This window comes from Nomascus leucogenys, chromosome 16 (genome assembly GCF_006542625.1).
Source record: "Nomascus leucogenys isolate Asia chromosome 16, Asia_NLE_v1, whole genome shotgun sequence".
NCBI classification, from domain to species: Eukaryota; Metazoa; Chordata; class Mammalia; order Primates; family Hylobatidae; genus Nomascus; species Nomascus leucogenys.
Window position 1 is genome coordinate 48,923,642 of NC_044396.1, and position 25,795 is coordinate 48,949,436.

General features: G+C 39.4%; 1 protein-coding gene across 1 annotated transcript in view; it reads left to right on the forward strand.

The window, feature by feature from the left end:
• Window positions 1-25,795, forward strand: part of RAB2A (RAB2A, member RAS oncogene family) — a 92,186-nt gene that overhangs the window by 5,396 nt on the left and 60,995 nt on the right. Inside the window, exon 2 of the mRNA XM_003256019.4 lies at window positions 22,013-22,084. Within this exon, the coding sequence (XP_003256067.1) occupies window positions 22,013-22,084 (72 nt within the window). The remainder of the gene's footprint in view (window positions 1-22,012; window positions 22,085-25,795) is intronic.

The window sequence follows — 25,795 nt, forward strand, 5'->3', positions numbered from 1 at the left end:
TAATCAAAAGAGCAAGAGAGACCTGGGCAGTACAGTGTCATGGAATCTGCAGAGAAGGCAGATCCCAGAGAGGGAGTGGTTACCAGTGTCATGTGCAGTAGAGGTTAGGGACTATTGGTTGAAATGGTAGGAAGACATTAGTGCTTTGCCACAGTGTTTGATTCAGACGTCAGTGAGGGGGAGAACTAAGGTGTATTTTCATTTATGTCGTTAAAAAACTGTGGATTTTTATATATGTGTAAATAGAAAAAGTCCCAAGACTACACACTTAACTGTTACTTCTGGGGAGGAGAGTAGAATTATATGCTTATATTGATTACACTGAAAGAGTTGGTGTTGGTGAAATGGGGCTTTTTATATTGTAGGGTCCTCCTACTTTCTTTTTAAAAAAAAAATTTAAACAATATCACACATAGTATTGGTGGTTTTACAAAAAGCATTATTGGGAAGTTACAAGTAGAACCATGCATGGGTTATTTTATTGAAGAATAAACGTGAGTGTGTGTTTGTATTTTAAGATAGGAGAGACCTGAGGTTGAAAGGTTAAATACAAGAGAAGGGGAGGTAAGGAGCAAAGTTGTAGAGGATTTGGGGAAGGATTGGGGAAGGAAGGGGATTAGATTCTCAATAGCTCTAGAGAAAAACGGAAGGAAGACCTCTTCCTGTGGGAGACTCAAATTTGAGTTTCTTTAGATTCTTGTGAATCACTGGAGTGTTTGTTAAAAAAAAAATATTCAGCAGCCCAACCCCTAGAGATTTTGATTGACTAGATTTGAGGTGGAGCTGAATGTTGCAAAACCCACGGCCAGAAATACTAGTCATTTTATTTTATTATATAAGCAGATTTGTTAGAGTTACCTTCAAAAAACAAACTGGGAAGTTCAGAGGTAGAAAAATTCTATTAAAGCTTTTTTATTATGAGATGTAGCATGCATATTAAAGAATATATATAATATGTATACACAGTTCAGTAGTTTTAAAGAATAATGATAAACACCCATGCAAAAGGACTCCGCATTCTTTTTTTTATTTTTTTTCTTGAGACAGTCTCGCTATCACCCAGGCTAGAGTGCAGTGGCGCAATCTCAGCTCACTGCAACCTCCAACTCCTGGGTTCACACCATTCTCCTGCCTCAGCCTCCCAAGTTGCTGGGACTACAGGTGCCCGCCGCCACGCCAGGCTAATTTTTTGTATTTTTAGTAAAGACGGGCTTTCACCGTGTTAGCCAGGATGGTCTTGATCTCCTGACCTTGTGATCTGCCCACCTCTGCCTCCCAAAGTGCTGGGATTACAGGCATGAGCCACTGTGCCCGACCAAGGACTCCACATTCTTACATACGTCTCTTTCTCAACCAGTTTTCCACTAGCCTGAATTTTATATTAATCCTCCCCTGCTTTTCTTCATAGTTGTATCACTTATGGATTCCTAAACTATATTATTTAGTTTTGCCCATTTTTAGATGTGGTTAGCTGTTTCATTTATCAAATGAGAGCTGAAACATATCTTTTAACATCATCTACAATTTAGATGATATACTTTTGTTATCCTTAAATTTTTTTTTGAGACAAGTCTCGCTTTGTCGCCCAGGCTGGAGTGCAGTGGCGCGATCTCGGCTCACTGCAAGCTCCGCCTCCCGGGTTCACACCATTCTCCTGCCTCAGCCTCCCAAGTAGCTGGGACTACAGGCGCCCACGACCATGCCCGGCTAATTTTTTGTGTTTTTAGTAGAGACGGGGTTTCACCGTGTTAGCCAGGATGGTCTCGATCTCCTGACCTCATGATCCGCCCGCCTTGGCCTCCAAATTTTTGCTTTATGTATGTTATTGGTAGTCTTTCAGGATTTTTGACTAGCTCTTTTCTGTCTGTTTTCTAACTCAGTTTATTTACTACTTCCTCCCCCTAATATTTATACTGTGCCTGAGACTTTATAGTGAATCATAGAGGCTATTGTCCCTGTTGTTCTCATTCCTTTTTACCTTTCTTAAACTCCTCTGGTGACTCTCCCTCCTCATCTTCTCAATTGGTGTTCTGTCCTTTCTGTCCCATGCCATTCCTGTCCAGCATGAAAGTTTCTCTTTTATCTCCCCAACTGCTCCCCTCCTTCATTTTAACTCTTCAGCTCTCCTCCTCTTGCAGTAGCTAGTCAGTCTGATGTTTTATTTGAGCAGACCCTAATTTTGCCATCTCAGCTGTTTTTCCCTTTTCTTCTGGCCCAGCTGTGCTTACTTCATTTGTTATTCTCTGCTCATCTTCGGTCTGTGAGGCTGTGTCCTTTGCTGCAAAAGATGCAGCCATGTGCAGACTTCTCTTGTCCCTCTCCAGACTTTACATTTTTTACAAGAAACTGTCCCCTTTGATTTCATTAGCCTTGATTATTTGCAAGTTTTAAAATACTCTAGTTTTAGCCGTTAATCTTCACTTGTAAGTAAGAGATCCCTGGCAAAAAGGTTCTAGATTCTCTCTCCTGTAATGCACAGATAGTAGCCCCCTTTTAATTTCTGCAGTGTTTCTTAACTCAAACTATTAATATTTGGTTCTCATCCATGGAAATGGTGTTTTAGTCACTCTCCAGGGAGTCCCAGACATCAGTATTTTTAAAAAGTATTGTTTGTATTGATGGTAGTACTGTAACATTCCACTGCTGGTCAGCCATGGGCCTTTTTTGCTTATTTTTCTAAAATTGACTCTTCTTTTTCTGCTGTCAAATTTTCTGCTTTGGGGGATTTTATTTAATCCCTAAGGTGTAGCCAGACTGAATTTGTATGGAATTCTTCATCACATTAGCTTTTGGCGTTGTGGTCTGTATAGCAGATTCTCATGAGTAATCCTCCACACTTTTTATAGTTCCTACACCATATCAAAAGCTTATTATCTGTTAATTCTTCAACAGATATATGAGATTACTGTTTTACAGATGAAGAAACTGAGTTGTGTCATTTGGGGCAAATTATCTTAGTAGATGGTTGATATGGTTTGGCTCTGTGTCCCACTCAAATCTCATCTCAAATTTTAATTTCTGTAGTCCCCACATGTTGAGGGAGGGATCTGGTGGGAGGTGATTGGATCATGGGGGCAGTTTCCCCCATGCCGATCTGGTGATAGTGATTGCTCATGAGATCTGATGGTTTTATAAGTGTTTGACAGTTCCTCATTCATACTCTGTTTTTCTCCTGCCGCCATGTAATACATGCCTGCTTCCCCTTCTGCCACGATTATAAGTTTTCTGAGGCCTCCCCAGCCATGCAGAACTGTGAGTCAATTAAGCCTCTTTCCTTTGTAAATTACCCAGTCTCGGGTAGTATCTTTATAGCAGTATGAAAACGAACGAATACAGTGGTAGAACAAAGATCTAGGGGTGTCTGACTCCATGGGCCATTCTCTTGATTACAAGGTGGTCTGGCTCCATTCCCCTTCGCTCTTTCCTTCCCCATATCTTCTGAGTTTTTACTTTTCATAGCCATAATGTAGCTTTAGGTTTCTCCCAGTTCTCACTTTAAAGTATTCTCATTTTCAGGTATAGCTGAGAGTCACTGTGTTTTTAGCCAAATCTAAGGGAGAAAATGAATATTGATAGCTGCAAGCTGTAGCCAACTCCTTAAAGGAAGGATGGTGCCTGGTACAGAGTTAGAGTTAGTGCTTCAGAAAATAATGAATGTGTGCTAGGTAGGTTCTGCTGGGTAGGCTGCATGCGTTGACCAATTTATTCCTCCTTGTTTCAAAATAGGATTTAAGGGCACTTATATATATATTTTTTAGTTTTTTTAATGTAAATGAGAGAATAAAGATATATATATGTCTATATGTATATATGTATATATGTGTGTGTATACATGTATATATATTAATTTTCTATTGCCAGCATAACAAGCTACCAGAAACTTAGCAACTGAACAACATGAACTTATCTTACAGTTCTATAGTTCTGTAAGATACTAGAAGATATGGGGAAGGAAAGAGCAAAGGGGAATGGAGCCAGACCACCCTGTAATCAAGTTCTATAGTTCAGAAGTCTAACATGTGTCGCTGGGCTGAAATTCAGGTTTCAACAGGACTGGATTCCCTTCTAGAGAGTCTTGGCTCATTCAGGTTGTTGGCAGAATATACTTCCATGAAACTGTAGGGCTGAGACCCCATTTCCTTCCTGGCTATCATCTGAGAGCTTTTCCCAACTTCTAGAGTCCACCCACCTACTCATATCCCTTGGCCCATGGACCCCTTCCTCCATCTTCACAACCAACGACAGTGGGTCACGTCCTTCTTGTGTCTCATCTTTCTTATTCTTGTTGGGCCATCCCAAGTCTCTCTGTTTTAGGAAAGGTTCTCCACTTTTAAGGACTCATGTGATTAGATTGGGCTTACCTGGATAATCCATGCTAATCTCCCCATCTCAAGGTCTAATCTTAATCAAATCTGCAAAGTCCCCTTTGCCATGCTAGGGTAAAATATTCACAGATTCTGGGGATTAGGATGTTAATATCTTTTGGAGGGCATTTTTCCACTTACCATAAAGGGCTGCATTAGTCCGTTCTCACACTGCTATAAAGAACTACCTGAGGCCAGGCATGATGGTTCACGCCTGTAATCCTAGCACTTTGGAGGCTGAGGTGGGTGGATTGCCTGCACTGAGGAGTTCGAGACCAGCCTGGGCAACACAGTGAAACCCCGTCTCTACTAAAATACAAAAAATTAGCCAGGCGTGGCAGCATGCGCCTGTAATCCCAGCTACTCGGGAGGCTGAGACAAGAGCATCATTTGAACCCGGGAGGGAGAGGTTGCAGTGAGCTGAGATGGCACCATTGCACTCCAGCCTGGGGGACAGTGCGAGACTCCATCTCAAAAAAAAAGAAGTGATTTTTCCTAGATGCGTTATCTCTTTTATTACACATTATCTCTTTTATTTCTCACAATAGCCAATGAATAAGGTGGTATAATTACCATTACACAAATAAGCAAACAAGGCCCAGAAACCTGAAGCAACTTTTTCAGTCAGTGTCATACACAGTATTCAAATCTAGTCCAGTAAATATTTGTTATCTCTTAAATTGGTCATATACTTTGAAATGAAGAAGGCATAAGTTCACCAAATATAAAATGTAGGACTAGATGCAATTGTAAAGGATTTAAAAAGTAGATTTGATGTGTCCTTGCCCTTAAGGGGTTTATAGTCTAGCTGTGCTTGTAGAATATGATAAGGGCTCTAACTGAGGAACTGGAAGAAAGTATGGCATTTTATAAGAGGGAGAATGCCTTTTTCCTCCTTCTTGGAAAATCGTAGGGTGCAATAACATTTGAACTGGTTCTGACAAGTAGAAATGGTAAAAAATCAAAATATAAAAATAGGAGTAAACAGGAAGGTAGTTGTCTGCTAAGTTCCACACCTTGTACTGTCCTTGATATGAACAGTCCAGTTTAACTTTAGTATGGACCCTGTGTCAGGCTCTTATGAGAAGGCTGGAAAGATAAATCCATTAAACATGGTGGACCTCGGGAGGTACATGTGACAGGTTAAGGTAGAGTTTGAACCTTATTCTGTAGACAGTGGAATGCATTGAAGTTTTTGAAAGAAATATTATACAACTAGAATTATAATTAACTTTAAAACCAAATGCGATATATATTGTAATATAGTAGCATAGACATACTAGATGTTAAATGTAGTCCTTTTCTTCTGTCTCATCCATTCTGTTTTTGTCTTTTTCTCATCCATTCCTGTTGCGGTCATATTTAGGATAGATTAGAAGGGTACGGGTATATAGTTAGATGGTAATTAAAATAGAGAGAAGAGGTTCCTAGAGGCCTTGTCTAAGGCAGTGGTAATGAAAATAAAGGGAGGTTACAGATGAGAGCTGGAATTATCAGGGTTTAGTGAAGGATATCATAGGGAGTGAAAAGTGTTAAAAATGAAGATCATTTTTAATGATCTTCAAATACTGCCTGCCTGCCTGCCTCCCTCCCTCCCTTCCTTCTTTTTGAGACAGAGTCTCTCTCTCTATCGCTCAGGCTGAAGTGCAATGGCATAATCTTGGCTCACTGCAACTTCTGCCTCACAGGTTCAAGCGATTCCCGTGCCTCAGCCTCTCAAGTAGCTGGGATTACAGGTGTGTGCCACCATGCCTGGCTAATTTTGTTGTATTTTTAGTAGAGATGGGCTTTCCCCATGTTGGCCAGGCTGGCCTGGAACTTCTGACCTCAAGTGATCTGCCCACCTTGGCCTCCCAAAGTGCTGGGATTACAAGTGTGAGCCACGGTGCCCAGCCCTTTTTTTTTAATATAAGAGTAATGCCTACACATGGTAATGTTAAAACAATATGGAAGGGCAGAAGATTGGATATGGTGATGAAAGATGACATTATGTAAGACACAATGGGGAAAAAGCTTTTCCTTATGTGAAAACTCTGGGGCAGAAGTCAACTCTTCTAGTGTGGGCTGTGCATAGTAACTTCCTTCCCAAGAATACAGTATGGAAAAGAGGGAGAAAGTTCCTTTCCATTGGAGAAGCCTGACAGACTACCTTAGCCAGGTTATGAAGGTTAAAGTCAACAGTGATCAGTCACATTGATAGTACGTACCCTTGATATGATGTGATGAAAATGGTATTCTTTCTCTGTCATCTTCCTTCCAAACACTTATAATCCCAGTCTAATCATGAAAATATTAGACAAATTTCAACACAGGGCATGTTACAAAATACCTAATCAGTACTCCTCAAAACTGTCAAGAACATCAAAAAAGGAAAGCATGAGAAACTTACAACCAAGAGGAACCTTAAGAAGGCCTGACAATTAAATGTAAGATGGTTTCTTAGATGTGATCCTGAGACAACAAAAGGACATTAGGTAAAAACTAAGGGAGAAAATTAGAACTTTAAGGGAGTTAAAGGTAAAGAGATTTTATAAAGAGTGCAGGATAAAGAATAATCCCAGCACTTTGGGAGGTGGCCAGATCACCTGAAGTCAAGAGTTCCAGATCAGCCTGGCCAATGTGATGAAACCCCATGTCTACTAAAAATACAAAAATTAGCCGGGCATGGTGACAGGCACCTGTAATCCCAGCTACTCGGCAGGCTGAGGCAGAAGAAGTGCTTGAACCCAGGAGGCAGAGGTTGCAGTGAGCTAAGATAACACCATTGCACTCCATCCTGGGCGACAAGAGCAGAACTCCATTAACCATTGTGTATCTAGTTAAGGTGCTTAGTAATAAGTAGTTGCTGAATACATCATATGATTACAAGTCTTCATAAGTCTATTTTTAAGGTCTAGGCCTTCAGTGAGGCCTACTTCATCTAGTGGTTGAAACACAGGTCTGGATTTGGTTTCCTGGAGTCCACATCACACCCAAGCTGAGCGAGATAATCACAGAAACTTGTCAGTGTCTTTCTCTTCTAGCATTGACAACAGAGGCTATTGTGTTTTTCCCCTGAAACCAGACAGTTAAATAAATTATTTTATACATTCACAGGCAGAAAATTTTCATCTTTGAAAAAATCAGATGTGGCCTGGAGCAGCACCCTTCCCCCCTCACCAAAAATAAATAAAAATCAAGAGGAAAAAAATTTTTAATAAAAATCAGGAGAATACAAAGGAAGATACTTCTACCTTTGTAAAGAGAGGTGTGTCTTATGGAAAGCTTCCTAGAGGATATGACACTTGAATTAAGTCTGAAAGATGAGTAGCTAGCTGAGTAGACAAAAGAAGTCACTGGTTATTATTAGAGAAAGAACACGGAATAGGCTGGGTGCAGTGGCTCACCCCTGTAATCCCAGGACTTTGGGAGGCCGAGGCAGGCAGATCTCAAGGTCAGGAGATCGAGACCATTGTGGCTAACACGGTGAAACCCCATCTCTACTAAAAATACAAAAAATTAGCCGGGCATAGTGGCATGTGCCTATAGTCCCAGCTACTCGGGAGCTGAGGCAGGAGAATCACTTGAACCTGAGAGGCAGAGGTTGCAGTGAGCGCCGACATCGCACCACTGTACTCCTGCCTAATGACAGAGTGAGACTCCGTCAAAAAAAAAAAAAAAAAAGAACACTGAATAAATGTATGCAGAGGCCCAATGTGTAAGAGATACTGACATATAGGAACATAGGCTTTCAGCTGAGTTTATATCTCATTTACTCATTTTTGTGATTTTGGTCTCATCCCAGAAGTGTTTTAATATTGGAGATACTTTAATATTGTAAAAGAAAGAAACAGAAATAGTAGTAGATGATTGCATCAAGGGAAAGAGGGTAGAGGGTTAGTTCTTCATATTGTCCATTTCTTTTTTTAATTGATTCTTTAGCAACTCTCAGCTTTGTTAGCTTACTTTTTTCTACACTTTGCAGTTTCCAGGAGAAAGATCTTTTACATTCTAAAAGCTACATCCTCTTGGGAACTTTATTTTTATTACCAAGCTTGATGCCTGGAATATAGTAGGCATGCATTCAATTAATATTCTTTGAATAACTATCTCTTCTCTCCTAGCTTTCACTGGACAGTCTTCTCAAATAAACGCTCTATGTTCCCAATTTCCTTTTCCCACACCACTCAATATTTCTTGTGTTTGAGTAACTTACTGATTGCACTAGGAATTATTATAGACAGAATCGACAAGACTGGGAAACTAACAATGTAAGAGTCTTAAGAGGAATGAAAGATGACTCTTGATTAGTGTATTAGTTTTTTAGGGCCACTGTAACAACTTACGAGCTTGGTGGCTTAAAAATCACAGAAAATTGTTCTGTCACATTTCTGGAGGCCAGAAGACTGATATTAGGTGTGTTCCCTCAGAAGGCTCCAGGGAGAATCCTGCCTTGCCTCTTCCAGCTAGTGGTGGCTCCAAGCGTTCATTGGCTTCTGGCAGCAGAACTGTACTCTCTGTCCCTGTCTTCATTCACTTTGCTTTCTCCCCTGTGTCTTTGTCTCCTTTTGCCTTTCTCTTAGAAGGACACTTGTCATTGGATTTAGGCCCCACCCTAAATCCAGGATCCTTAATTACATCTGCAAAGATCCTTTTCCAAATAAAGTCACATTCATGCTTCTAGGGTCAGGACTTGGACATATCTTTTGGGGGGCCATTATCTATTCAATTTACTACAGTAAACCGCCAGAGAGTATGTAGCTGATGAAATGGAGATTATTCTCTTGGATGCAAGGGGATAATGTACGGTGAACCAACAGCATGAAAACAATTCCGAAATTGTTCTATTTAAAAAGAGAGTGATAGCTGGGCATGGTGGCTCACGCCTGTAATCCCAGCATTTTGGGAGGCTGAGGCAGGTGGATCACCTGAGGTCAGGAGTTCAGTTCAAGACCAGCCTGGCCAGTATGGTGAAACCCCGTCTCTACTAAAAATATGAAAATTAGCCAGTCATGTTGGCGGGTGCCTATAATCCCAGCTACTCGGGAGGCTGAGGCAGGAGAATCACTTGACCTGGGGGGCAGAGGTTGCAGTGAGCCAAGATCGTGCCACTGCACTCCAGCCTGGGTGACAGAGTGAGACTCCATCTCGAAAAAAAAAAAAAAAAAAAAAGTGATAAATTGCAGATATTTTCTTCAATTCTTTTTTTTATTTTCCTCACTCTGTTCCCCAGGCTGAAGTGTAGTAGTGTGATCTTGGCTTACTGCAGCCTCCACCTCCTGGATTCAAGCTATTTCGGCTAATTTTTATATTTTTAGTAGAGACAGGGTTTCACCATATTGGCCAGGCTGGTCTCGAACTCCTGACCTCAAGTGATCTGCCCACCTCAGCCTCCCAAAGTGCTAGGATTACAGGTGTGAGCCACCACGCCCAGCCCAATTCATTTTTTAAAATATATATTTAAGTTTTTTAACTTGGTCAGGTAAGTTTAGTTGGAGATAATGCTCTCTTAGCTGTATTCATCTTGAAGAATCCTCAGTTTAACATTTGTATTAAAACTTTAAATTTGCAGGCCGGGCACGGTGGCTCACGCTTGTAATCCCAGCACTTTGGGAGGCCGAGGCAGGCGGATCACGAGGTCGGGAGATCGAGACCACGGTGAAACCCCGTCTCTACTAAAAATACAAAAAATTAGCCGGGCGTGGTGGCGGGCGCCTGTAGTCCCAGCTACTCGGAGAGGCTGAGGCAGGAGAATGGCCTGAACCCAGGAGGTGGAGCTTGCAGTGAGCCAAGATTGCGCCACTGCACTCCAGCGTGGGCGACAGAGCGAGACTCCGTCTCAAAAAAAAAAAAAAAAAAAAAAAACTTTAAATTTGCAAAGTGCTACCGTATTTTATCATTTGAGCCTCATGACATTCCTCTGAAGTAGGAATGCTATTTTTTTTTCCCTAGTGCCTTTTTTTTTTTTTTAAATAGAGATGGGGTCTCAGTATGTTGTCCAGGCTGGTCTTTAAACTCCTTGCCTCAAGTGATTCTCCCATCTCCGCCTCCCAAAGTGCTGGGATTATAGGTGTGAGCCCCTGGCCTGTATTTTCATTTTGCAATTTTATATATGTAGAAGTGGAACTCAGTTTCCATAACTAACTTGCTTGAGGTCACAGGTTATGAAATTATCCAGATGGATTTGAACACTGGTGTTAAAACTGTAAAGCCTGTTGTTTATTAATTTTCTGTTTCAAAAGGGCAGACTTTATTTTTTCATGTTTCACGGTTTTTCAGTTTGTAATGTAATTACAAAATGGCTAGTTCTTTTGTATTTTTGGTAGAGACGGGGTTTCACCATATTGCCCAGGCTGGTTTTGAACTCCTGAGCTCAGGCAGTCCGCCTGCCACGGTCTCCCAAAGTACTGGGATTACAGGCGTAAGCCACCACGCCTGACCTGCGTTTTCACATATTTTAAATTAAAGCTGTTTGGCTTGTGGTTGTAAAAATAGAATCACTAATATTGACGAATCCTGCAATTAGTGGGAAGTTGGTTTAGGACAAGGAAAATGAACTCCAGTAGAATACCCAGCACCTACTCGTATTTCTTGTGAAGGACTCTTTGCCTTAAAATGAAGAGAAGGACTTAATTAGATTCTTGAGCCCCACGAAAGACATACTAAATCTCTGGGATGGGGCTTCAGGAATCTGCCTTTTTTTTTTTAATTTTTATTTTTGGAGATAAGGTTTCACACTGTCACCCAGGCTGTAGAGCAGTGGGACGATAACATCTCAGCCTCCTGAACTCAGGTGATCCTCCCTCCTCATCCTCCAAGTAGCTGAGACTACTGCCATTCATCACCATACTCAGCTTATTTTTTGTAGAAGTGCCATGTTGCCCAGGCTGGTCACAAACTCCTGGGCTCAAGCAGTCACTCCTCCTGCCTTGGCTTCCCGAAGCACTGGGGTTATAGGTGGGAGCCATCACACCCGGCAAGGAATCTGCATTTTTAATGGGTACTACTTATAATTGTTATCTCATTGACTTGGTATTTAAATATTCAGCTCTCACAATGGTGTCCTACTGAGGGACAGTGACTCCGACCCTGAGTAAAGGAAGAAGGTAAGGTATGGTAGCAACTCTAATAGCAGCATTAATAAGTGTAGTGATTTGTATTAATTACAGGGTGGTAATGATCTGTGTATATCCAAGATATCCACACCAGGCCTTAAAAAACAATGTTTTGTACATCATTAAACAAATATTCATTAAACAAATTCATTATTCATTAAACAAATATTCATTATTCATTACATTATTAAATTATTCATTTTTCATTAAATAGTTCATGAATACTAGCTGAACAGATCATTCTAGGTGCTTTGGAGGATGAAAAGATGAATAGGAATACAGATCTTGCCCTGAAGGAACTTTGTTTATAAATGTTGTGAAAACAGGCATTTAAATAACTGTAGTGTAAGATAAAAGTTAGTACATAATAATTGTCATTTCAGAGATAAAGTATTCTGAAGTCCCTTAAGGGAAAGATCACATCCAGAGAAATACTAGAAGAGGTGGAGGGTGTGCATGGCTTTCTGTTTGTTTAGGAAAACAAATAACTCTCCAAAGTCTCAGGATAATTCTTTGTGTTGGACTTTTTCTTTTTTCTTAAGCTTTCTCGAACTTTCTATCAGGTTTAAGATTCTAGTTAGTGATATTTCCCACTTGCGATAGCCGAGAGAATTTGAGGTACAAGACTTGACCAACCTTCTCTTGAGTGTGTTCGAGGATGGGAGACTTGAATGCATATGTCAAAAGATTTCCATGGAGAAGCAGATAATAAAGATGGAAGAAAAACGAGTTGCTAGATCTCCAAACAGGGAGAGAGGGCTGAGATCTAGTTTTGGATGGTAAAGGAATATAGTACTTCTCTAGGATTAAAGAAAGGATAAACTACATGGACATCTAGAGGAAACTTCAAGTGAAGAAGCGATCCATGTTGGATTTTTGTCTTTGTTTAATTAAATAATAATACTGGTAAGTTATTACATAGTGCTTCCTACATGTTTTCAGTGCTTTATATATGTTAACTGGTTTAATTCTCACAACTCTTGTTGTGAAGTATGTATTGTTCTTATCCTCATTTTGAAAGTGATTGCATGCAAAGGCCAAGTAGTTTTTCCAAAATCACCCAGGTAGTGCTTTTAACCACTACACAATGCTGACATTTCAATCAGAATCTCTGGAGGTGTGAGGCCTAAGCATCAGTTTGGCTTGCTTTTTGTTTTTGTTTTTTGGGTCTTTTTTTTTTTTTGGTGTGGATTGATAACTACTAATGGATAGAAAATGATTGGGGATTGGAGCTACTTCACATGGAATGGCAAAGGACGGCATCTGTAATGTGGAGTGTCTGTCTACGTGGAGAGAAGGGGAGGATGTGCACAGGCCTTGTTCTTGGTGCCAAATGAAGCCATTGGCAGGAGATAGTTTTTTCCCCCCATTTCAAATTGGGTTTTTATCAGAGATCCCAGCATAAATTTTTTTAAAAGACTAGATAGTTGCTTTTTCTTTAATTTTCCATTTCTATTGGAAAAGTAGCAACAATAACAAAAATAACTATAGGGGATTCCTTTCTAGAAGTTTTTTTTTTTGGTAAAGATTTAAATCCAGGCTTTCTATTCGTCTTCCTTTTGAGAAAAAAAAAAACGGTTTTGGAATTTGCCAGCCTTTACTCAAAATCCGTTTTTGTTTGTTCTCATTCTGTTTAATTCTGTGATTAAATACCAAACATGGGCTATGTCTCAGTCTTTTTTTTTTGCTGATTCCTCTTTACATGTGGCTTATCTTCATCCCGAATGTCTTTCTTGAAATCTGTACTCACATATTCACTTGTCTACTCACCTTTGTCTCTTGGATGACTAATAGACATCTCAACTCAAAATAACCAAACTGAAACTGATGATCTGTCCACTCGCAATCTGCTCTACCTACATCTCCCGTCTCACTGAACTTTCTGTTTGATCAGGCAAAAACATTGGATCATTCTTAACACACTTCTCTTTCTCAAAAAATTCACACTGTCAACACATTCTCTTGGCTCTGCCTCACAAATTCAGTCACTTTGAACTACCCCCAGTGCAACCACCCTGGTCCATGTCACCATTTCTAGCCTTATTGAGAAAGCTCCTTACTGGTTCATGCTTTTTTTTTTTTTTTTTTTTTTCCTTGAGGCAGGGTCTCACTCCATCATCCAGGCTGAAGTGCAGTGGTGTGATCCCAGCTCGCTGCAACCTCCACCTCCTGGGTTCAAGCGATCCTCCCACCTCAGCCCTCACGTAGCTGGGACTAAGGTGTGCACCACCATGCCTGGCTAAGTTTTGTGTATTTTTTTTGTAGAGACATGTAGTCCAGGCTGGTCTTGAACTCCTGGGCTCAAGTAGTCCACCTGCCTTGGCCTCCCAAAGTGCTAGGGAAGGCATGAGCCACCACACCTGCCTTCTTTGCTTCTACTCTCATCTGCTTCTACTTGTAAGTTTGTTCTCATTGTAGCAGCCAGTAGGCCTTTTAGAATTTAAGTAAAATTATATTACTTCTGTGCTGAAAACTCTCCAGTGAATCCCCTATTTTATCTCAATAAACTTACAGAGCTCTTTAGGTTCTGTGTGATTAGGCCCCTGTCATTCCTATATCCTAGTTCCTAGGGGCATGACTCTCCCTGCCTCCTGTGCTTTAGCCACATTGGCCTCATTGCAGTTTCTCTAAAATGTGCCACCTTAGAACTTTTCTTCTTAACTGTTTCCTTGGTGTGGAATAATACTCTTCTCTCAGTGATCCACTGGCCTATTTCCTCACCTCCTTTAAACCTTCATTTAAATCTCACCTTCTCCATGAGGGACTACCTGGTTTAATAACACATCTTCCTCCTTCCCTCCACCCCAGCATTTCAGGTCCTATATCCTTGCCCTGCTCTGCTTTTTCTTTTTACCATAGCATTTAACACCCTGCAACTGATTATCTCTATTTCTCTCCCTCTTCCATATACACATACACATTTGTGCACACATGTTGGGAAAAAAACAAGTTTATAGTCTTTCACCCCATTCCACAAAGTTTGTGAGCCTTTGTCTTTGCACTGGAGATACATGTGGCTAATGCTGAAAATGAATAGATCATGGTTCATGCTTTTAGGGAGCTTAAAGTGTAAACAGACATAGTAATCGTGGTTTACTATTGATGTAGCAACAAACATTTGTTGAATTCTTTTTTGAAACTTTACTATGTGCCAGACACTGTTTTAAGACTTAGAGTTGATTAACTTATTTAATGTTCTCAAGTATCCTATTAGATAGGTATTATTAACCTACTTCTTACAGGTTAGGAAACTGAGGCACTAAAAAGATAACTACAGATGGTCTCTGTCTTTTGATGGTTTGACTTAGCAATTTTTCAACTTTACAGTGGTGCTATAGTGACATTCAGTAGAAACTGTACTTCAGATTTTGATCTTTTATTTTTATTATTTTTATTTTATTTTAGACACAGGTTTTTGCTTGTCACTCAGGCTGGAATGCAATGGCTCAGTCATAGCTCACTGCAACCTTAAACTCTTAGGCTCAAGCAATCCTCTCTCCTTAGCCTCTTGAGTAGCTAGGACTACAAGATGTGCTACCACGCCTTGCTTTTTTTTTTTGAGACAGAGTCTCGCTATGTCGCCCAGGCTGGAGTGCAGTGGCACGATCTTGGCTCACTGCAGCTTCCACTTCTCGGGTTTAAGCGATTCTCATGCCTCAGCCTCTTGAGTAGCTGGGATTTTTTTTTTTCTTTTTTTTTTTATTTTTAAGATAGAGTTTCGCTTTTGTTGCCCAGGCTGGCATGCAGTGGCGCAATTTCAGCTCACTGCAACCTCCGCCTACTGGGTTCAAGCGATTCTCCTGCTTCAGCCTCCCTGGTAACTGGGATTACAGGTGCCTGCCACCATACCCAGCTAATTTTTGTATTTTTAGTAGAGACAGGGTTTCACCATGTTGGCCAGGCTGATCTCGAACTCCTGACCTCGTGATCCACCCGCCTCAGCCTCTCAAAGTGCTGGGATTACAGGCATGAGCCACCACGCCCGACCTAATTTTTAAATTTTTTTACACCTATGGGGTCTCGCTATGTTACCCAGGCTGGTCTAGAACTCCTGGCCTCAAGTGATCCTCCTGCCTCAGCCTCCTAAAGTGCTGGGATTACAGGTGTGAGCCACCATGCTCAGTGACCTATCACTTTTATAAGTTATAGGGAAAAAAATTCTCTATATTTTCTTCATATTACTATACTTTGTGATATGATGGATTCATTGTTTTCCATTTCTAAACAGATACTCAGATGTTAACTTTAAATTTATCCATGAAAATAAAACATTATTAAAATTTTAAAGCTCTAAGTAATAAATCATCAAGGCCAATTAGTAGAGTTAGAAAGAAACTTGATGATTGTCTGGCTCAATTCTCTGATTCTCTGTACATATAGTAAAATTATGTCCAAAACGATGAAATGATATATGGAAAGTTACACAGTTGGTTAAACCCCTCCCATGAGGTAGTGAGGAAAATTCAGAATTAGCTGTATATGCAAATTTTCTCTCTGTTATCAGTCAACAACTTAGACAAGTTTTCTAGTAAGAAAGGTTTGAGGACAGACAGAGGCTTGCTTTGTACCTGCTGTGTGCTAGGGACACACTCTTGCAAGTGATTTCTGTCCTAATGGAGCTGGGGGTCACGTTCTCTTATGGGAGAGCCTATAAAGCATGATACAATTAACAAAAATAATAGCTTTATTTGAGGGCCTTCCTGTTCTACACACTGTGCTTTTTGAGAGGTGATGGTTGTTTGTGAGATTCAGTATCTGGGATAATAAGATAGGGGTTGAAAAAAGAAAAAGGGAAAAAAGTCAGTGTCCAACTGGAGAAGCAGAACCAGTAGGATATATGTGTGCAAGTGATTAGACAGATAGAGATGGGAGTTGAAATTGAAATTGATTGTTTATTTGGTTTATGTGATTGTGGGGGCTGGACAAGCAAGTCTGAAATCCTCAGGACAGGCTGTAACCCACAGGTATGGCTAAAGTTGCTGTCCACAGGTGGAATTATTTCTTCTCTCTGGGAAGCCCCTGTCACACTTAAAGTCAGCTGATTATGGATTTTTATTACGTGTATGATGCCTTCACAGCAACGCCTAGATTAGTGTTTGATTGCATAACTAGGGTAGGGCCTAGCCAAATTGATGCATCAAAAAGACCGTCATTTGTTGTTTTCATTTTTATTGAAGTATATTCTGCACACAGAAAAATGCATATATCCTAAGTGTATAACTCAAATAATTGTTATAAACTGGACACATTCAGGTAACCAGTACTGTACAGGGTCCCTTTTGTATCTATATATTTCATTTGCTTATTGTAACAGTTCATTGAGGTGTAGAGATTTCCTCCATTTTATAGATAAGGATTCTGAGACTCAGAAAGGTCAAGTACCCTGTGTTACAGCTAATAAGTGACAGAGCTGGGATTCTAATCAGGGTTTTGAGGCATATATAAAGTATTATGGGAGCCCAAGGCTGAAATTGATTGATTCATTGGCGTATATGATTGTGGGGGCTAAACCATTAGTTTTGCTTGGGGATTGGTAGAATCTTTGGAACAAGAATGTTCTACCAAAGAGGGTATATGAAGCTTTGAGTTAAGTCTTAAAGCATGAATTTAAATTTGCCAGGGAGTGAAAAGTTCCTTTGTAAAAGGTACCAGCAAAAAGATATGATATCATTTCAGGGGACAATGGTTTGTTGTTGCTAACTATAGAGTCTTTACACTGTGTTGTCATAGTATTAATCTCTTAGAGTAATAATTTTCAGCTCAAAAAGGACCTCATGTACTATTTTGAAGAGCTTGAGTTTTTATATTTTAGTCAGTGTGACATGAGAGTGAGTTAATTGTATCTGCATTTTAGCAAACATTTTCACAGTGGTTTACAAAATAGGCTAGAAAGGCTGAAGGCAGAAAGATCTGGTTCTTAGTGAGAACCAGAACTAGAGCACTGATGATTCAGAGGAGGGTAGAGCATGGAATTTATGAAGACTTTCAGAGAGAATTGATGAGATTGGTGAACCATTAGAGCTGGATGATGAAAGAAGAGGAGTAATTAAGGATGATTCCAAGTTTCTTTTAAGTATGATCCATTGGGAAACAATTCCAGAGATTAGGAAATACTGAAGGAGAAGCTGTGTTTTGGTCTTTTCTGTCATGGGTAGGGTGAATCACAGGTTGACTGGGAGGATGATGAACAAGAGAATGAAAAAGAATGAATTCAGTTCCGGAAGTTTGAGTTTTGGAGCTGAAGGTATTGAAGTGTAAATGTTTAGTAGGCAGTTGGAAATAAGTGGAGTGAAGTTAAGGTGGTGGATTTGATAATCACTGACTAATTTATAGAAATAGGTTGAGGACCAGCCTGACAACTTGGTGAAACCCTGTTACTACTAAAATACAAAAAATTAGCTGGGCATGGTGGTATACGCTGGTAGTCCCAGCTACTCAGGAGGCTGAGGCAGGAGAATTGCTTGAACCCGGAAGGCGGAAGTTGCAGTGAGCCGAGATCGTGCCACTGCACTCCAGCCTGGGCGACAGAGTGAGACTCCATCTCAAAAAAAAAAAAAAAAAGAAAAAAGAAATAGGTTGAGGCCACAGGACTGGATTCATCCTCTCAAGTGAAAAGTAATGAAAGGCAGAGTGGAGAGTGTTAAGGATTACCTCCAGTATTTTCAGGGTTATATGGAAGAAGAGGATTTGGTTGTCATAGAATTAAGACATCAAGGAGGTAATTGTAGCATGACAAAGCCAGAAGAGATTATTTTCAAGGAGGTTGTAGGCAGATACATTATATAGATATAGTTTATGGGCACAAATGTATTTGTCTTCAATAAATTGTGCTGGGAAAACTGGATAGCCATGTGCAGGAATAAATTAGACCTCTGTCTCTCACCATATAGAAAAATCAGCTCAAAGTGGATGAAAGACTTTGGTCTTTCAAAACTAGACCCAAAACTATAAAACTACTAGAAGAAAATATTGGGAAAATGCTTCAGGACATTGGTCTAGGCAAAGATATTATGGATAAGTCTTAAAAAGCACAAAAAGCAAACAAAAAGGCAACAAAAGCAAAAATAGACAAATGGGATTATATCAAACTAAAATCCTACATAGCAAAGGAAACAATCAATAGAGTGAAAACACAACTTTTAGAATGGGATAAAATATTTGCAAACTATTTATCTTACAAGGGATTCATATAGAAGGAACTCAACAGTAAAAAAAAAAAAGTCTGATTTAAAAATGAGGGAAGGATCTGAATGGACATTTCTCTAAAGAAGACACACAAATGGCCATCAAGTATATGAAAAAATGCTCAACATCACTAATCATGAGGGAAATGCAAACCAATACCGCAGTGAGATAACATCTCATCTTAGTTAGAATGGCTATTATCAAAAAGACAAAAAAGAACATGCTGGTGAGGATTCAGAGAAAAGAGAATTCTTATACACTGTTGGTGGGAATTTAAATTATAGTCACTAAGAGAAACCATATCAAGATTCCTCCAAGAACTAAAAATAAAACTACCGTATGATCCAGCAGTCCCACTACTGGGTATTTATCCAAAGGAAAATAAATCATTATATCAAAGTAGTGTTAATATCTGTACTCCTGTGTTTGTTGCAGCACTATTCACAGTAGCCAAGATATAGAATCAACCTAAGTGTCCACCAGTAGATGAATGGATAATGAAAATGTGGTAAATATACATGATGGAATACTATTCAACTATAAAAAAGGATGAAATCCTGTCATTTGTGGCAACATGGGTGAGACTGCAGGACGTTATGTAAAGTGAAATAAGTCAGGTACAGAAAAGTAAATACTGCATGTTCTCATATCCACAATAAGTAATAGCTTAAAAAGTTGAGCTCATAAAGGCAGAAAGTAGAATTGTGGGTATTAGAGGCTGGGAAGGGTAGGGGAAAGGTGAGGATAGGGAGTGGTTGGGTAATAGGTACAAAATTACAGCAGGAATAAGTTCTCCTATAGTACTATAGGGTGACTATGATTAATAACTTGTATATTTTCAAATAGCTATAAGAGAGGATTTTTGAATGCTACCAACATAACAAAGAAATGATAAATGTTTGAGGTGAACAGATATGCTGATTGCCCTGGTTGATCATTACACATTGTATACATGTATGGAAATATCACTGTCTCATAAATAAGTACAATTATGTGTCAATTAAAATTTTAAAAAAAATTTTTAAGAACTCGGAAACTAGATGTAGTGGCACATGCCTGTAGTCCCAGCTACCTGAGAGGCTAAGGTGGTAGGATCTCTTGAGCTCAAGAGTTTGTGGCCAGCCTGGGCAACATAATGAGACCCTACCTCTTTTTAATTAAAAAAAAAAAAAAAGAGGAAGAAGAAGAATATGGAATCCTGAAAATGAGGAACCAAAGAAATAAGCATTTTCTGTATTTAACCAACACTTAGTCAGAATGAGATTAGTATTACTAGAGTGATACATATTCTCTCTTGTGAGGTGGGAAAGGGTTTTCTGGTTATTCTATCACTTAAATGATTACCAAACTCTTAGATGATTCTTGAAGTCCCTCAAGAAAACTTGTGATTTCTAACTATATATATTTTTTCTATACCACATGAAAAAATCGGGGATGTTAAATAATCGCTCACCTATTTTGAACTTTCACGCCTTTTAAAAGATAATTTTTCTTTCATGCTAGGTTTTGGACATAGAGCAAATTCCTTTGGTATGCTCGATAACCAACTCTTTTAACTTAGAAAAACTGTTCGTTTGTCTTCTGTCCTACACCTGAAAGTCTGTTCAAAAGAGTTAAAAATTGGATAAAATGAGTTTGACTTTGGGCCTTTTGTAATAGAACAAAGAAGGAAACTGTAAGATCACATGTTATGAAATTCCAGTTTCTTTTCACTGTCGTTTCTTCAGAAAGATTTTCTCCATCCCAGCCGGGCATGGTGGCTCATGACTGTAATCCCAGCATTTTGGGACGCTGAGGGGGATGGATCACCTGAGGTCAGGAGTTTGAGACCAGCCTGGCCAACATAGTGACACCCTGTCTCTACTAAAGATACAAAAATTAATCGGGCATGGTGGTGTGCGCCTATAATGCCAACTACTTGGGAGGCTGAGGCAGGAGAATTGCTTGAACCTGGGAGGCGGAGGTTGCAGTGAGCTGAGATCATGCCTCTGTACTCCAGCCTGGGTGACAGAGCAAAACTCCATCTAAAAAAAAAAAAAAAAACCACAAACAAACAAAAGATTTTCTTCATTCCTTTTGTCTAAATTAAGTATCATTTGTTTGTTTTTTGAGACAGAGTCTCACTCTGTTACCTACCCTGGAGGGCAGTGGTGTGATCGTAGCACCCTTGAACTCCTGGGTTTAGACTATCCTCCCACCTCAGTCTCTCAAGTAACTGGAACTACAGATGTGCACCACCACACCCATCTTTATTTATTTATTTATTTATTTTGTCTTTTTTTTGTTTTAAAAGACTGTCTCCCTTTGTTGCCCAGGCTGGTCTTGAACTCCTGGGCTCAAGGCCTACCTTGGCCTCCCAAAGTCCTCGGATTACAGGCTTGAGCCACAGCACCAAGTTTGTTACCGTTTCTCGTAGCACTTTATTTTCTTTCAAATCAGTCATTATAATTATTTCAAATTATTCATATTTATATTATTTCAGTATTCATTTTGTTTAATTTCTCTACCTGTTGTACTAGACTGTAAGCACCATACACAGGAACCATGTTGGTTTTTCACACTACCGTATTTTCAAGTCCTAGTGCAGTGATACTTAGCGTTCAATAAAGACTGAGTAAGTGAGTGAATGAATGAATGAATGGTGACTGCTTTTAGTATTTTGTAGAAGTGCAGGATGCTATCAATTAAGCAGCCTTTGTCTAGTATGAGGATGAGGAAATGTTTCTTAGAGGACTTGAAAATGAGTAAGAAGGGGGTATGGTATTCAGTATCCAATTTTCTTTAGAGGGCAAGTAGGATGAATATAGAAAATTTTCCTTTGAATTTAGAAATGTGGAAGTTATTCATGACCGTAATGGGGTCAATTTTAATAGAGTGAAGGAATGCAATTCAGATTCCATTCGCTTGTGGAATGAATTAGCGAGAAAACAGAGCAAGGAGCTTTTCCCGGAAAAGTAGATATCAGACACTTATTGCTGGCTTATTTGTTCATAAGGGAGTATGATAAAGTGAACTATTACTATGCTTTAAATATTTTCACTGTTACACAAAAAACAAAACTGCACAAAAACAGTACTGTAGTAGAGGCTACCAGAAGGACCTGGTTAGTTGTCGTCTGTGAGTTTAGCTGCCACATTTATCTTTCACAGTGAAATATTGAATGTGTAAGAAAGGGTGAAAATGTACTTTAGATTGGATTACAGCTTCCACCTAAATCGTTAGTCCTCTTATTTTGCAAGAAATTAGAGTACTGAGTAAATCATGGTAGATTATTCACAGTGCACCAGAAACCCTGGCTGCCTCTTTTCCATGTCCTTTTTGTAAAGTATCTTAATTTTGTCTCTTATTTATTTTTTTTTTAACTTTCAGGTGTTGGTAAATCATGCTTATTGCTACAGTTTACAGACAAGAGGTTTCAGCCAGTGCATGACCTTACTATTGGTAAGTTTTATAAAAGGGATGAGAAGCATTAAAAGTTTTGGATAGTTTAAATGGAAAATGCTAGAAGGTCCATCCTACTAGTGATGATGCGAAAATCAGTGAAACTGGATTTGTTGTTCTGCCGTTTAGTCTCTGTCACTTTTTAAAAAATATGTGTAGTAAAAATAAATATTACCCAACTTTGTAGAAGTGGTTAGCATGCTGAAAGACAGTAGTTTTTAAGATTTCAATTGTAGTTAACGATGAAACAATTAAGAGACAGTATCCAAGCATGGTAAGAGCAGAAACTTTGACTCAGCTTGCTGGAAGTTAAATCAAGTCTCTGCTACTAACTTGCTGTGCAAGCCACTTCCCCATTTCATGTCTCAGTTTCTCTTTCTGTTCAATGAGAGTAGTAATACCAATCACATAAAGTTACTGTGAGCAGTGAGTTAGTAAATATAAAGCATTGAAGTGCCTGGCAATGTGGAAAGTGCTCTAGACTTTCCCATAATTATTAACTAAGAAAAAATACCACTGGGCATTTTGTGTTTTCCTCAGTTGTAAAGAGTAAATGAAATAGTTACTGGTAAGAAATAGTCAACAAATATTAGCTGTTATTATTTAAAATAGTGATATTTCCATTGTATTAATATGCAAAGGAAAAAATTAAGATGAGTGAAAAGCTAAAAACTTTAGGTAATCTTACTATTTCGGGTTTTTATTTGTTTAAAAATTATATTCTGAAAGCTGAAGAATCTAGCTGGATTATTCTTCTGTGGCTGTAGCCCATTAACAACTAGAAATTAGTCAAATATGAAGACAAGAGATAACTGGAAATCTTCGTCATTGTTTACAACGAATTGCTTAATGAATCTTTTTAGCCACTGACTGCTCTTTTCTGCTGACATCATTAATTTACTGTGTATAGCATATTGATCCTTATGTTCTGTGTGTTTTTAAAATACCAAATCAGAGATAGAGCTCATGAATCACATTATTAATTAATAGTTTTCAGCCAAGCTACAGGTATAATACTTTGTGGATATATTGAAATCTTTTGTTAGCAACTACTGTCAGTAAGACTATCTGTATTCTGTTTTACTTTTGATAGTTTTAAGTGTATACAATAATGATGGGTAAAACAGGTAACTCATGCTGGTCCTGATAACTTTGTTTTAACATTTTGTTTTGTTTTTTGAGAAAGGGTCTCGTTTTGTAGACTAGGGTGGGGTGCAGTGGTGCAATCACAGCTCACTGCAGCCCCCAAATCCCTGGCGCATGATCTTCCCATCTCAGCATCCCAGGTAGCTAGGACTACAGGCGTGCACTACCATGCCTGGCTAATTTTTTGTGTTTTTGGTAGAGAAGTGTTTTGCCTTGTTGCCCAAGCTGGTTTCGAACTCCTGGGCTCAGGCGATTTGCCGGCCTTGGCCTCCCAAAGTGCTGGGATTACAGGTGTGAGCCACTGCACTGGCCTGTTTAATGAGTTCTCTTTGCCGCCCTCTCTATAGGATTTGTTCTTTGCTTAATAGGTTTGAAACTAGCCAATTCTAGGCATGAAACAGTCGTTTTTAGTATAGGATACTAAACAACAATGTTCTTCCTTTTCTTCGAATCTTAAGTATAAATTTCTGTGTTACTATGGCACACCAAGTGGAGAGGATGGACCTGAGCCTGCTGTCAGAAGTTGACTTAGGCCAAACGTGTCCAACCCGCGACCTGCATGTAGCCCAGGACAGTTTTGAATGAGGCCCAACACAAATTCATATATTTTCTTGAAACACTATGAAATTTTTTTTTTTAAGCTCATCACCTGTCAGTGTTAGTGTATTTTATGTGTGGCCCAAGACAGTTATTCTTCAGTGTTGCCCAGAGAAGCCAAAAGATCAGACACCTCTGCCATAGGCTATACTTGTGGGGAAAGATAAAGGAGTAGACCCAAGAATTGTTTGGAAAACTGTAACTCATATAAACTGCCAGTTGGCTTCACACTATGTTTGCTAATGGCAGGGACCGGGAAATAGGAGTCTGAAAGAGAAGAAAAACCAAGGATCTTTTTCTCCTTGGGTTGACTGTGTGTTCTCCATTCCTCTGGCTCCAGCCCCTGCCTGGCAGGCCCAAGTGGTCTGGTTCCTGAGCTCTGATAACCTTTTTCCCTCTCGTCTTTCCAGCCTAGGGGTGGTAGCAGCTTCCTGCTGTTTGTAATTGCTGGGTTTATACCCCATCTCTTCTTTGGGTTTTTGGGGGCTCTTTCTTTACTGTAACCAAGTCCCTACATTGAATTCCCTATGCCCTGTGTAGTTAGTGTAGTTTTTGTTTTTCTGGTTACACTGACTGGCATACCGTTTTTTTTCTTCCTAACTTTTACAGTTGGTTGTAAATGACAAAAATTTACCTAGATGGGTTTAAACAAAAGGACAATTTATTATTTTAATATTCAGATGTGTCTCAACGTGAGGGCAGGGAGCCAGCTGGGTCAGCCTGGAACCAGAGCTCAGAGCTCTTAAGGAGGGAACATGGGAAATTCTGTTTCTCAGTCTCCCATCCTTCTCTCATTGTCTCCCATTCTCTTCTCATGCCTGTTTCATTTTTCTCTCTCCCTGTTGACCATTGTTTTTGATTTCCCTGTCTCCATGTTGGGAAATGGCCATTGTCCATAGCTCCCAAGTCCATATACCATTCAGGAGAGCAGAGATTCTCTTTAACTCAATTTGAAGTTTCCTAGGGATGAGAGTTCATTGGCTCAATTTGGTTCAGGCTCGCTTATCTCTTGTTCTGTCCACTCTTTTCATGGGCCCAGAATCACTTTTGTACAACATGGTTTCCAAATTGGTAGTCGTAGGAGCAATCTGGGTGAGTAGTCATACATAGCCACTACCAGAATTCCCTCACACCTAGCTATTCTAGCTAGTCATCACGTCCTTATCTTTTGTCCCCTGTAATGATCAATTCTCTACTCTGTTTATAAACCATTGACTCCTGAGCTCATGATTCTTCTCAGTCTGCCTCTCTTGCTTTCTCTCCTACTTTTCCCTAACATGTATAGACACTATGTGCCGTCAAGTCTTTGCTGCTTGCTCCTGCCTGAATACTTAGTACTGTATCATACCCTCAATATTTCTCTTCTCAGAGGATGCCATTGCTTGACATCTCTGCTTATTACAGTTCTTTTTCTGAACAACTGTCCGTATCCCAAACTATAGCTCCCATTTAAAGGAAGTAAGATTTGTATACCCATGCTTGTGGAGAAATACTGTTAACAGGAAAGGAACAAGTACTTTACAGGCACAGAGTTTCAATATGATGCTCAGCACCAATATGGATTCTTAGTAGCTCATGCGTTAGAAATCCATTGTTCATAATCAGGATCAGTCCTCCTAAAAAGGCAAAGTAAATTTTATGAAAGATGAATGTAGGAAGTCCCATCTTTTTACCTACTGTGTGTTAAGGGAAACTACACCCAGTATACATTCATAAATAGATTGTTTTTTGTTGGGGTCATAGTCCAGCCATGGCTTTAGCAACAGTCTGTTATTATAGAACGAAGATGGTAGCTATCATGAACTATTTTTTTAATTGACATTTTATTTTAGATCCTATAAAGTGAATATAAATGTACTCTATACATTCACTATGCAGAGTCTCAATATTTAAGATGTTTCAGGGTATTTGAGGTAATGATACTTAAAAAAATTTGTCTGAAGCAAACAGAATATTTAGGATCATAAA